Source organism: Diadema antillarum, unplaced genomic scaffold (genome assembly GCF_040938485.1).
Source record: "Diadema antillarum isolate AM-2024a unplaced genomic scaffold, OU_Dant_1.0 scf00000058, whole genome shotgun sequence".
Classification (NCBI taxonomy): Eukaryota; Metazoa; Echinodermata; class Echinoidea; order Diadematoida; family Diadematidae; genus Diadema; species Diadema antillarum.
Window position 1 is genome coordinate 603,962 of NW_027270947.1, and position 13,539 is coordinate 617,500.

Sequence of the window (13,539 nt, forward strand, 5' to 3'; positions counted from 1 at the left end):
ACAATGTGATATCATAGCCATTCATCGCCGTGGGAACTGGTTCGGGGGGGTTTCATCAACGTTTGTCAGCGCTGACAATCACCATAGTAACAGTCAGTGACCAGAGCATCTCATCCAATCAAAACCAAGGATTTTGCTGAAATTGTCAGCGCTGACAAACGTTGATGAAACACCCCCCAGAACAACCCCAATTATTCTTTTGTAGGAGCTCTGTTTCATTTCCGTCAAATTGAATTTACGCATGTGCGTTCAATTTTCAAATGAGAGCATTACATTTCCATGTGCATTCAACTTCACGCGATAGTCCCAGTGAGCTTTTATTTTTTTCATTTTCAGGTTATCAATTTCCTACTTCGTGCAATCAATGTAATGAAACGAATAGAATAGATTTTTTTTTTTTGAGGGAGGGGTAATAGGGTGAGGGGGGAGATAGGGTGAACGTTTCTTATTCACTCTTAAAACATCCGAGTCAGAACTGACCCGGAACTGGGTCCGTTGGGGTCATACACCGTTCCGGGTCAAAAATGACTTGGAATTTGGTCATGAAGACCCCGAATGGGATCACTCTGACCCAATTCATGACTCTGAATGGGTCATATCTGACCCCATTCCTTGTCATTTCTGACCCGGAACGGTGTGTGACCCCAACGGACCCAGTTCCGGGTCAGTTCTGACTCGGATGTTTTAAGAGTGTTGAACAAACGCATAGGTATGCACAACTTAGAAAGGCTTACGATTATGCAAATAATTATATAATGTTTTAAGGTGCTCTATGTGTTTTTCTTTGTATTCTTTTTATTTCAAGAAATTTTGAATGATCAGGTTCAATTAACAGTGAATCCAAACAACACAACGTCAGGAAAACATATTCCTTCGCGTTACCTTAGATGCCATTATTTTTAGGATGAACGGGTGGATCTACACGACAAAATAATCAATCTTCATCATGAAGCCCAATCTATTCAAAGTAAGTGAACAAAGCACACTTGCTCGACTCCAAGCTAACTACAAGCTAGACTACTTTTAAATTGAATTTACTTATTTGGAACATGGTTGCCTTTTCACGGATTTGAATGACCGACGAGATTCAGTTGCCCGCTTGAATTGAATATGAATGCTCATTGCAGAAATGCATGCTCCTATCTTAGATTTGAATGGCGCAATTGTTTTCATAGTAAAATTTGAATGACCGAATTTTGAATTTGATTGCTGATTCAGTGCGGTGATCTATCACTTGGGTTACTCCCATTTCGTCTTATAGCCATTTAGTCTCAACCCACATGGTCTAATCCTGTTTTCACTACAACCAGTTCGTCTAATGACCATTTAGTCCAATTGCCACTTAGACTCATTACCTGTTGGTTTACTTCCAGGTGGGCTATGTCAAATTCGTCTAATACCCACAGCTTATTAGACAAAATAGTAAAAAGTCTAAGGAGACACTACTGCAATTAGACCATCTGGTCATCAGACGAAACAATAAGTAGCCAAACTAGGCATTAGACCAAGTGAAAAGTAGACCAAATGGGCATTAGGCGAAATTGATAGTAGACAAAGCGAGTTTAGCCGTTGTGGTGTTAAACGATCTGGTAAGTAGACCATCTGATAGTAGACCAAGTGGCAATAAACCTTCAGTGCTTCGAGCGTGGAATGCGTGAAATTTAATGCTCGGAATATGAACTTGAATGACAAAATTATGAAACTGACAGGGATAACCTACATATAGTTGTCCTGATCATAATCAAAACGAAAAGAAGCGAGGAACGTGAGGAAACATTGTACAGATACATTCAAGAAACTTTTGATGCCCCTTATTGGATGCAAGACCAACTTAATGTGGTGGCAGTGTGTATACAATTGCAAATGATCGACACTTAATTGCCCTACATCGACATAGATAATAATTGATCAGCGTTTTAGTAGTAGCCAAGGCAAAAGAAGTCATGGGCACACATTCTAGAGCAGTATTCAAACCTACGACCCTCCTGATCACCGAACAGGCGTCTTATCCACCAGAACGCCGGGCTTCCGCCCGACAGCTACTGCTAGTTCGAATCCTTATAGCATACAGCGGGTACTGCTAAGTTATGTCGATGTAGGGCAATTTGTCAGTCAGTTGCAATGAAAACAACTGGACGCAGGGAATTTCATAAATTTGAATAAGTGTGTTTACAAGTACAAATAAACTACCAAGTTTAATGCGTATCTTGTGCACTTTGAGAATCATAAGGTTTATCTTAATCAATCGCTTATTCTTTGGGTTCGCGTTTAATCACTTCATGCTGCAATAAATGCAATGTTTTACGTCAGAAGTCAAGAAATATGATTTTACTGAGTATTCTTTCTAATCATATTGCAATTCAGGTATTTTTTCCCTCAACACGAATTTTAATGTCCAGTAGAAATCGAAACAAATAGACAAGATTAAATAGGTGAATAAAGAAAAAAAAGGAAGAAAGGGAAAAAAGGAAGAACGAAAGAAAGAGAGCAAGAAAGAAAGAAGGAAAAAAAAAGAAGCAGAACATCAAGAATATATATCCATTCATGTGTGATAAACCGTCGTTATACCTGTTGGAATACATGTGATCAATACATTCGTTTTCTCCGTGGGTTCCGGGGTGGACGTAGTACAATCCAGGGCGAAGTCCGAACAAATGCCCGCGTGCCACGCCCATGAGTCGTTCTGGTCGCACTGTAAGCATAGATCTATATAGGGTGGGAACAAAATAGAGAGATAGATAGAATACATGCATACATGTATGATTGTGTGTGGAGTTAAACAAATGAAGAGTTTGTTCGCAAAAACCGATAAGTCCATATTTGCCAAATGGAGATAGTTGCGATTAAAGGTCAAGAAAAATAAAGAGAATAATAAGAAAATATTTGCTTCTTTTGACCATAACTTCAAAAATGTACCTTTACATGTAGTGACCAATATATCATTTAAAAGGTATTATTTTGTACTTTATGACAGAGACCGTACTTCAAAATCTTCAAAAATGGACGTGGGTCCCTATCGGTTTTTGCAAACAAACTCTTCAAATATATGCTTCATTGAGCAATACCCTTACATGCAATCTGCAATCAAAATTTGTAAATGTGTCCGGTTTTAAGATCAAATCTAATTTGCACTGGACATCTGGACATATACATACGTATTCACTCACGCATATTAGTCTCTACATTAAGTGTGTGCTCATGAATGCAAATTTTATGCATGATCATGCACATAAATGCAATGTGAATAACAATTGTATACGAAGACATCATATTGACAACTGACTGAGATCTAGATATTGGAGATGGGGGGGGGGGGTTGACTTGAAATAACTTGATGTGCAGCCAACATTGCCGATATGAAACTACGTCACTATGAATGTACATACTAACTCACGGTCATGGGACTGAGTGTATCTCTATAAAAAATTTCCGTCGCTCACCGTCGTTTTCATCCCTTGTTTTCTACTGCAAAGTTTGGAACCTGCGTGCAACTCGATCATTTAACCAGCTAACAAGCCATGCTTTTGTCATTGGATTCATACGTATTCTCACAAACGAATTTCTTGTCTGTTCAGTGGATTTTGATGTCATTGCTGCGCAATGCGACACCGGCAGATGAGTACATACAGTAAATACTTACTACAATAACATAGGGGAGAATCACTAAGCGTTGTAAGTCAGTGAAATCCGCCCGCCCAATCTGTCATCACTGATATGTATGAAATAGCGCCATCTAGTGATCGTCCTTAGGATTTCCCTTTGGTTCGCAGGCGTTGATTTCTCAATGAAACGCATACTATGAATACCGCTACTGTAACAATCACATACTAGTAATATTATACAGGGGATTTCAACTCGAAGAGACCTGGCGCCTTGAGGACATTTCTGGACAGATATTCATGGTTAGCCTTTACACTGACTTCCTTAACTTGCCCAGCATCTCATCTGCTGTCACTGTTTCTTTTTTCGTTTCTTTTTTTTTTTCCATCCCCACCTCCGACAAGCGTTTCAAGAGGGAAAAAGATCCCGTCTGCGCATTGGAGTACAATTGAATTAGTGAAAGAGCGCCATCTTGTGACCTTTCCTCCTTACTCTTGTTACAATGCTGATTGTTGCATGACGGCAAACAAAGGGTTAGGCGTTGACAGTAATTACAATATACTATAACTTTGATAAAGGAAGGAGATGAAAGCGGAAGATGGGTTACAGTGTCTCACAAAAACTTGACCTTGAATATGTGTGACTTCGTTGTAATTTTAACTGTTCATTGTCCCTTCCTATCAAAATCAGTTAGTAGGTTTTGATACTAATGCCTGTGAATAATTCGGATATTCTATCCAGTTGGATAGGAATTATTCCAACACCCGGAGCAGTCTTCTGAAGTTCATGAGTACTTTATTCAGTTCCACTCTTTTAGATGCGGCTGTTATGAGTATCTAAGAATGCAGAAGAGTTTTACAGACTGCAGAAATCATAGCTATTGATGGTTACAAAAGAACGACAGATTGGACAGCTGTTAGTATTCCTCACAGCACTCTAACCGTTTTTTTTTTTAATCTCTGCAGGCTCAAAAGAATGTTAACAGTAATTTTAACTTCCTCATCACAATTATCATATCCTAGGTACTGATTGTTGCAACTACTTTGATTTGGTGAATTGTAAAAGCTCGCTTTTGCGCAGGTCCAGTTTTTTCCTTCGATTACCAACTAAAGTAATAATCTTTTATTAATTTATTTATTTATTGTAAGTGCATGTTACACCTACATCGTAATATATGCTTAAACCTTTATAATAGCCTGCTAATTTGATTCATTACCTAAACTAAGGAGAATACTCAACTGTAGTCTCTTCTTCTAGTTTATTCTGGATTAATAGTCTGGAATGCTTGCTATTGTATACGCCCACGATCCGACAACATTGGTGACACTAAACCCAGAGACTCCAACATGTTAAAATGATTAACAGCAGCAGAAGCAACAGAAGCAGATCCTATAAATATTAGAGCCAAATAAAGATCAATGCAGTAGAATCAGACTGACAATACATATCTCTTCTGGCAGTAAATGTTTTTCTTACCCTCCTCCAAACGTTCGTTACTCTTGAAAGACTTGAAGTAGATTGAAATACTGTCCCTCCCGTCAAAAGAGTCCAGCCAGTACGCAGGGTTATTCCCGACGACGGAGGAGTAATTAATAATCACGGTGACGGTGGAGCCTGCAGTGAAGAACATATTTTGGAATGCCATTGACTCGTCGTTCAGAACCGTGTTGTTGGTCCCATTGCCGCCCCTCGACGTCGTCGTCGTGGTGGTCGCGGTCGTACACAAGTCCCAGACCAACGCGGAATCGTCATTCTCCACCTCGTTGGTGATTGGTCTCGTCAGTATGAGGTGGACCTCGTCCTCGGCCGTCGACTCGGAGCACGCGGCGTGGCGGGATTTCGTGACGTTTGGAAGAACGAGGATGATTCGATCGGACGAGGACTGGCCGCTGAGCTGGAAGGAACACGAAGGCGAATCGTGCGGTGAGGCCTCCATCAGGCCTCGGTCCTCGTCATCCAGAGGAAGCGAAAGGTATATGCTGCCCTCTGCGTTGAACGTTTGCGCGTATGAAGAATTCATGCACAGGGTAACCATGTCAACTGGAAAGACAGAGATAAAATTGGTGATGTAAAATTATGAGTGATTCAACACGAATATTGCAGAAGTATAACAATACGTTCTATATAAACTTTGATGGTTCAGATTACTGAAACAACGAAGGGACGAACAGACGAATTACGCTTTTGCATGAACAAGTCAAGCCTGTGTGTGAGCGGCCACGAAAGGACGAAAATGTCCGTTATAAACAGCTGAGGTGGCCACTATAGACAGGTTATTTGACATGGTGTTTCTCTCGGAGGGATTTTCTAGTGGCCGCATACGGCTTGCGGCCGCTAAATAGACAGGTAGCCGCCAAGGCAAGTTGGACTGTATTAGATCTTCTACGGATTAAGACAATTACAAAAAGTTGGACAAGATATTGCTTTTCGTCTCTTTTCATATGCTGGTATATGAAGGAAACATTCGCATATTCATAAAACAGGCGACAAAAGACATTCAATCCATCAACTTAATACAGTAATTCCATTGCAACTCAATAAACGCATTGCTATTGTGATGTCAGACACGTTTAAGAGTTGTCACCTTACGTAGAATATGTGGAAGAACAGTGAAGGCTAAAATTGTATTACGTTGTTTGTTCGGTTTTTTTAGGGGGTGTTTGCTTGTTTGTTTGTTTGTTTGTTTGTTTGTTTGTTTGTTTGTTTGTTTGTTAGTTTGTTTGTTTGTTTGTTCTAATTGACGAATGCTATTCATTTCAATGATACGATTATCATAATAAATGTGTTTAGTAGCATGGCGTGAATAAAAGTCGCAGCCTCCGTACGACGAATGAATAATGTAAGGCGATTAGTCACCATTGTCAACCACTAGACATCTCATCCGAGGCTTTCATTGCCAGACTTAAAGGAACTATTCGATGCAAATCCATGTTGTCTTGTGCTGATTCATATTACCCTCAACATTACTTATATGGGGAAATGAAAATCTAGATACGTTCCATATATTCTATGGTAATTTTTCTAATATTTTCTTCAGATTACTTGAATACGCCCACAAATAAAAAAGATAATAATAAAAACTTTCAAACCAAGCTTCTACTCAGGTGACCTCATCAGTCTGTCAGTCATTACAAAAGTAGGGCCTACTAATATGAATTTTTAAAAAAAATGCAAGTTATGCTCGATCTATAGGGGAAGGTGCATCCCAACGTCTTTTGTTAATATTGGAACTTAACCAATGATTAACAGTTGAGGTCACACGAGCAGAATCTTGGTTTGGGCGTTTTTGTTTTGTTTGTTTTTGTTGTTGTTGTTTTTTGTGGGCACATCCAAGTAATCTGAAAAAAAAAGAAAAAATATCATTGAATATGATATAATTGAACGAGATATTTGTTTCGCCACAATATGTAATGTTGAGGGTGTCATGAATCAACGCAAATCAACATGGATTTACACTGCACAGATCCTTTGAGGGGAAAATCCACTCTGTGTTCAAAGTACTGTGTTCATTCGTACAACAAAAGAAAAGTCAGCATGCAAACGGTGATGGTTTAAGATCAGATAGAAAATGAGAAATTCCCGGCATCTTAAAGTTTCTCTTTCTTTCCTATATATAGAACAGTAAAATCGGCCAGTCACAGTATTCAGATAACATGAGTTGATGATGTCATCGACTCACAGCTTTCCGATTTGTTGGTTTACAAAATAGCGCAATAAAAAAATCGTAATTTTCATTACTAATTCCACAAGTGATAACATTCATCCCTTTACAAAGTCGGCAATGCTAAATTGTTTGAACTCGAGATTTCATTCTATTTGATTCCTTGTTTTCACTGAAAAAACGCCTCTCGTGAAGATTTGTTTGCAAGAAAATGGGAGACTAGCGCAGCGATAAAACCGTCATCTTCCATTATTTGCTTTTGCGACTCAGTGATCTCTGTTCTTGGAGACATTTGAAATACCAGATTTTTGTAGGGGTCTGTGAACTTGGTGAAATTTTCATCGTTTTATGTGCTTGATTGAGCTCAAACATTCATTCCTCCACCATTTGATAGTTGCTTGCAATGTATTGGAAAGTTCTACCAAGAAACTTTTGTGGTATTTTGAGATAAAGATGTGAAATGATAAAAGTCGGTATACCGATCGACTTTTATTCCTGACGCGCCCTCCCCGTTTAGTAATGGGTATGCAGAACGGTGCTATAAATAGTACGTGATGATCAATCGTGCATTGCATAAATTGCATGCAGATTCGGGAGCGATGGATACCGCTGTAGCCCGAAACATTGTAATCGATTTAATTGAATGTAACCACGATCGGGTAAGTTCGAGGTTAAAGTACTTACGGCGAAACTTTTGGCTAATATTTCGCATTTTCGTCATTACCTGATTGAAATCATATTATGACAGAGTTATCTAACGCATTTCTTAGGCACATGTGTACATTTTAGAGCAAAAATCAACAGTTCTGCATGGCATACCAGGGACGGATCCAGGAATTCCGTGAAGGGAGGGGGGGGGGGGGGGGCGCCTTTACAAAATAAAAGGGGGCGCACGCGAACCCCCTTTTTTTTCTTTTTATTCTTTTGTTTTAACAAAAAGGGGGCGACCGGTGTGCCCCCGCCTGGATCCGCCCTCCATACGAAAACTATGGTTTGGCTTTAACAACTCATCGATAAAAATACGGGCTACGTGGAGGAACCGGGCCTCTCTTTGTTCCTACGGATAATCCGTACGAGTTCCATTGTCGATCAACGCAAGACGACCGCCCTGAAGTTATCGATTCAAAAGCGTTGGAAAGCTTACATTGTAGTCGTGTCACATGGAGTATGTTACCGTGCCCGGCAAAACTTACAGTCTACCAAATAATCTCGACAGTTTCCGATGAAGCAGAAAGTCGCTTGAATAAGTTGAGACAAACGATGCAACGTATACTACACCCAAACAGCTTAAGAAGCGCCAGATCTTTCTCAAAATAATAAATAACAAATACGTTACAACCTGAGAGTCAGACAATTATAATTGGCCTGGAAGTTGAACTTGCAGAAATGTGAGGATTCATGTGCACTATACTTTCCTAAATAATACATAAAAATAAAAACAATATATATATATATATATATATATATATATATATATATATATATATCTATATATATATATATATATATATATATATATATATGTATGTATATATATATATATATATATATATATGATTAATTAATCATATAATACAATGTAGTTTCATCATGATCTCTACCTACAATTTTCTGAATAGCTCACCTCCTAAGGCCAATGCATATGCATTCGTGAAATGCTGCAATAGACGTAAGTCACGGTAACGCTTACACGGGTATATTACCAAAGTCAACTAATGTTTTTTTTTTTTTGTTTGTTTTTTCTGCGCGGCCTTCCCATGACGTGAAATGCACGGTGACAGTTATTTTATTCCCCATTAATTATCATTATTTCTATCCTTGGTCGGAAATCTGTACAATGACAAAATATTGATTACTAGTCACAACTTCGCAAACTCACTTCAACGCATTGACATATTGCTATGATGACGTAACTTATAATTGAGCTTTTATCAAACAAAGAAATAAAACATACAAAAGATATTGTAAAAATTGTATGAAACATACACAAATTCAAGGAATACTAGAGATAACTTCGCTGAAATTTGGATTGTGGACTGTGTCTTTTTCCCCTTTTTGGGGAGCACTATATTCAAGGATGTTCAATGAAAAATGATACATTTCAAGAGACGATCGTTATCATGCATGAATGAAAATTGTGATACAGAATATGGAATCACATATCCTGAATCTTTATTTTTGGCTGCCCGCGCTCAAGAACACCACAGCAGAAAAGTCGCTGCCATACGCACTTAGGGTATCAGGTTTCTGCATGCCATGTCACAACGAGAGTTGACATCAATGCGTCACATGTCTCTTCATTTCGTCCGATTTTGACTCAAAACGGCATCCATCTGTTGCTCTTATTGCTCGAGGGGGGCAGCGAAACAAGATGGAGGCGCGGCGCCAAACATTACGGGTTGCAGACCTTATCTGCAGCTCAGCAGAATGCCTCATACGGATGGCCCTTTTCTCCTATTTTGTCTTGCGTATCTCAAATAAGACTGATCGTATAATGTATGGGGAGACTTTCTATACTATGCTTAAACAAAGCATGGAGCTACAACAGACTAAAGTCACCCCATCACTATGTGTGGCGACGTACGAGACACATACCTCATACATAGTGTAAGATGGAGAAATAGGGAGTTTATACCTTAAAACAGAACAAACCTCATGTAATTTATAAGTGTCTTTTGATTGACCAAGTTAAGAATTTATCCCCATTTCCTGCCCTAATTATACTGTCTAAATATACGACCAGTCCAATCCAAAACCCTATGTACACTTCCCAGCTTTATAGTCTCATATCCTTTTATTAACAAGACCATCAAACCTCCTATGAAACTTCCATTCAGAACCCAACCATCTTTGTTATTACTTTGGTTAATCTCTACTCAATAGTTAATCCTTCCCTTTGTCCTCAATCAAGTTTAAGTAAATTCAGACTAACTGTGTTTACAATTCCCACCACCAGTCCCCTACACAGTACTGTTCAATGAACCTATAATCCCCACATCATAGACCCTCTCCTACTAATCTCTTAACTTCTATCCATGTCCCTATATATCTTATGCTTCTGGAGTTGAGGAATGGATCTTACTCCGGCCCCGACTCTGTTCGGTCATGTGCCAAGAAGGAGTGGAACAGTATTCTTTACATATACTACCGACAATATTCCCTCGTCAGTATTATGCACCATTCTGGAATTCCTGATCATTATATCTAATAAACTAAAGTGTATGTCTTGGAACCACCACCTTGTCTCCTGCATTAACTAATGTTCGACTGTGGCTTGACATCGTATACTACAGTTGAGAGTGCACACCACGCTACCGACACATAAAACCAGCACTCTTACAGTGGTAGCAGCGGTTTAAACTGGTGGCCATCGCAACCGCTCGGACTTTCAATTTCACTTCGCCGATAATTTGTTCCTGGCTGTCTTGGCTTGCAGCATCACCACATGACTTGATGTCGCCTCGTCCTGAGATGTCTTCATCTTCTTGACCTGTGCTTCGTTTAGCCAATGTGTATGTTTCTGCATGGAAGACTCTACAACTGAATCCTTATAGTGTGTTCCTGCTGTCCTCAGACTGGATACAAGTTTCTATATTGCTTTGTGGATGCCTGCACGCGCTTTGTGGTTGCCTGCACGCTTCCTTTACCAGTTCCTCTGACATTTTTCATACATGCACTACCTCGGCCCTCTTCTTTTCCTTGGAACGTCCATCGCTGGTGGCCTGCCCAGTCATATCTGCTTTGTCATCGTATCCTGTGCTGGTGTGTGCTACCTCATCCTATCTGATGATCCTACCCTATTTCATCTTCTTCTGTCTCGCTGACGGCCTGTCTTCAGCTCATTGGCGGATCTACCTGGTCGGGATCTCCGCTATAACCTCCATATCTTTTAGCAGACGGCGTCCATGCTGGTTCCTTCTACACATGTCCTCCGGATTCTCCACATCCTTGCATAATAATTCCAGTTATTGGTGGTCGCAGCTAAGTTCACTGATTGAGTTAATTTTTTTTAAATTTGGGACTCTGAACACTATCATTCCCACCCCCCTCGTTTGCATTCAAATTGCATTGGAATTTTCTTGAACCATATCATGTTGATCCCTGAATCAATTTATTTACACAACACACTGTGTTGTAGATACACTTAATAATTGTAATTTTTTTTTCTCTTGAATTCCTCGAGGTAACGTGGCCTTATTGACATTTTTGTGTTACCATTGTGTAAATAACATTTAGATATTTTTTTTTGCCATCTTATGTGTAGTTGGTGTTCTTATCTTTAGTTGGCTGTTTTTCCCCTCATTGTTACTCTAGACATTTGGTTATATTGATTCTGTACATTGATATTCCTTTTTTTCAACACAATGTATTCTTCCCGGGATCATAATTACTCTCGCGATCGATCTCACAGTTTTCGACCCCATTCACCCTCCTATCATTCCTATCGCTCCCCCTATCACTCCCGTTCTCCCTCCCCGGAGCGCCATTCATCCTACTCCCATTCTCGTTCACACTATCGCCCTTGTTCTCCTTCTCATGATTATAGTTCTTCCTATTCCCGACATCATCGCTATCACTCGCGTTCTCCTTCCCCTGATCATTACTCTAACTACTCTAACCACTCCATCTCTTCAACCAGTCGGTATGGTCACGATCATCGTTATGATGATTCAAGTCATTATCGATATGGCCCTAATACACTCTCTCCTGGGGTTTTATCTGGAACCACGGGCTCTCAGTCTCATGCATATCCCCGAGATCGTGAGCATTCCCATCGCCCTCGTACCCCATCATTTCATGACACATCATATTCTCGGGATGATTCCTTCCCTCCTCGGTCACCCCAACCAACCTCCACCAGACTTCATTCTCCACCCCCACCTCCACATGATACCCCCGGTGTGAGAAAGCTTTCTTCTCCACCCCCGCCTCCTTCTCCTGGTGGTCATTACAAAGGTGGCCATGACGATTTACCTGTATCTTCATCTTTCCCTTCAACAATAGACAGAGGTCATAATCCATCCCCTCCCTCATCTCCATCACCGGCTATACCGATTGAAGTAGCTTCACTTCCGTCATCGGCATCAGCATATGCCAATTCATCGCCAATATCATCTCCTCCCTCTCCTCCCGCACCTCCTACTAACCTGTCCTCCTTTTTTAGTGTTCTCTTAGAACATGGTGTACGCCTTCATCAGGCTCAGCACCAGAATCTAATCATCCGGCAGGTCACTGCCTGGATCCGTTCTGGACATGTACCCCCAAAATCGACCATCCCTCATTATGAGGAATGCTTGTTCAAGTTCCGGCATCAGTTTGAGCGTTTCATAATTCGTGATGGATTGTTGTATCGGCGGAAGAGACATCCGTCCGGGATAATGATAGAACAGGTTGTCATTCCCTATTCTGTGATCCCTACTGTCCTGTCTGTCATGCATGCTTCCATGTCAGCTCTTCACTTCGGTACAGCCAAGACAATTGAGCTTATCGAAGGGCTCTGCTACTGGCATGGGATGCGCAAAGACATTGCAGACCTCTGCTCTCACTGTGAGGCCTGTAATTCGTATCGCACCTCAGTTTTCCCGCCTCCCTCACTGCCACAAACATGTGCAGTGATTTCCCACCCCTCATCCCCATCTTCCCCGACTCCAATCCGATCTCTGAAAAGCACTCATCCAACCTCTAGCCCACTTTCCCCTCTTACTATTGACTGCGACATTCTTCCCCTTAACTCTGACTCAGACGCCCCTACATCATCTCCCACTGGGACTGATTCGGACAGCTCCACCCCTTTCTCTACCTCTTCTCCTCCTGATTTGCCCGACTACCAACCCCCTCTCCAAGCTCACTGTACTGTTTCCTCGCAAACCCACACATTTCAGCCCCTTCCCCCATCTCTGCCCCATACTCACTATCCTCAGCCGTCGCCCAGCCACTTCACGAATTGGGACTCTGTGGTCCCCTCTCACATGTCCATTGCCTCATCACACCTCTTTTACGATCCACACGCTGTGATCCATGCCGATAGTGTTCGGACACACGGCAGTCAGCTTCCTAATGATTATGATCCGTCATGATCTCATTTTTTTTTGTGACAGGATGTAACGAAGCCCTTTTTTTCCTTTACTTCCAAATTTCAAATTTCAGAATTCTCATTAATTATTTACGCATAATCAAGCATTTATGGCAAGTCTCCTTATCCCTTCCGCTTCCTTGGCACTTAAATTCCTATTTCATATTAGTGAAACTTTGTTTTTAATGTCATCTCTATTTTATAC

At 40.6% G+C, this 13,539-nt stretch overlaps 1 protein-coding gene across 1 annotated transcript in view; it reads right to left on the reverse strand.

The window, feature by feature from the left end:
• LOC139715959 (uncharacterized) overlaps positions 1–13,539 on the reverse strand; it is a 65,292-nt gene that overhangs the window by 1,366 nt on the left and 50,387 nt on the right. The window contains exons 2-3 of the mRNA XM_071627506.1: positions 5,077–5,640; positions 2,569–2,706 (exon numbers count right to left, since the gene is read on the reverse strand). Coding sequence (XP_071483607.1) covers positions 2,569–2,706; positions 5,077–5,640 — 702 coding nt within the window. The remainder of the gene's footprint in view (positions 1–2,568; positions 2,707–5,076; positions 5,641–13,539) is intronic.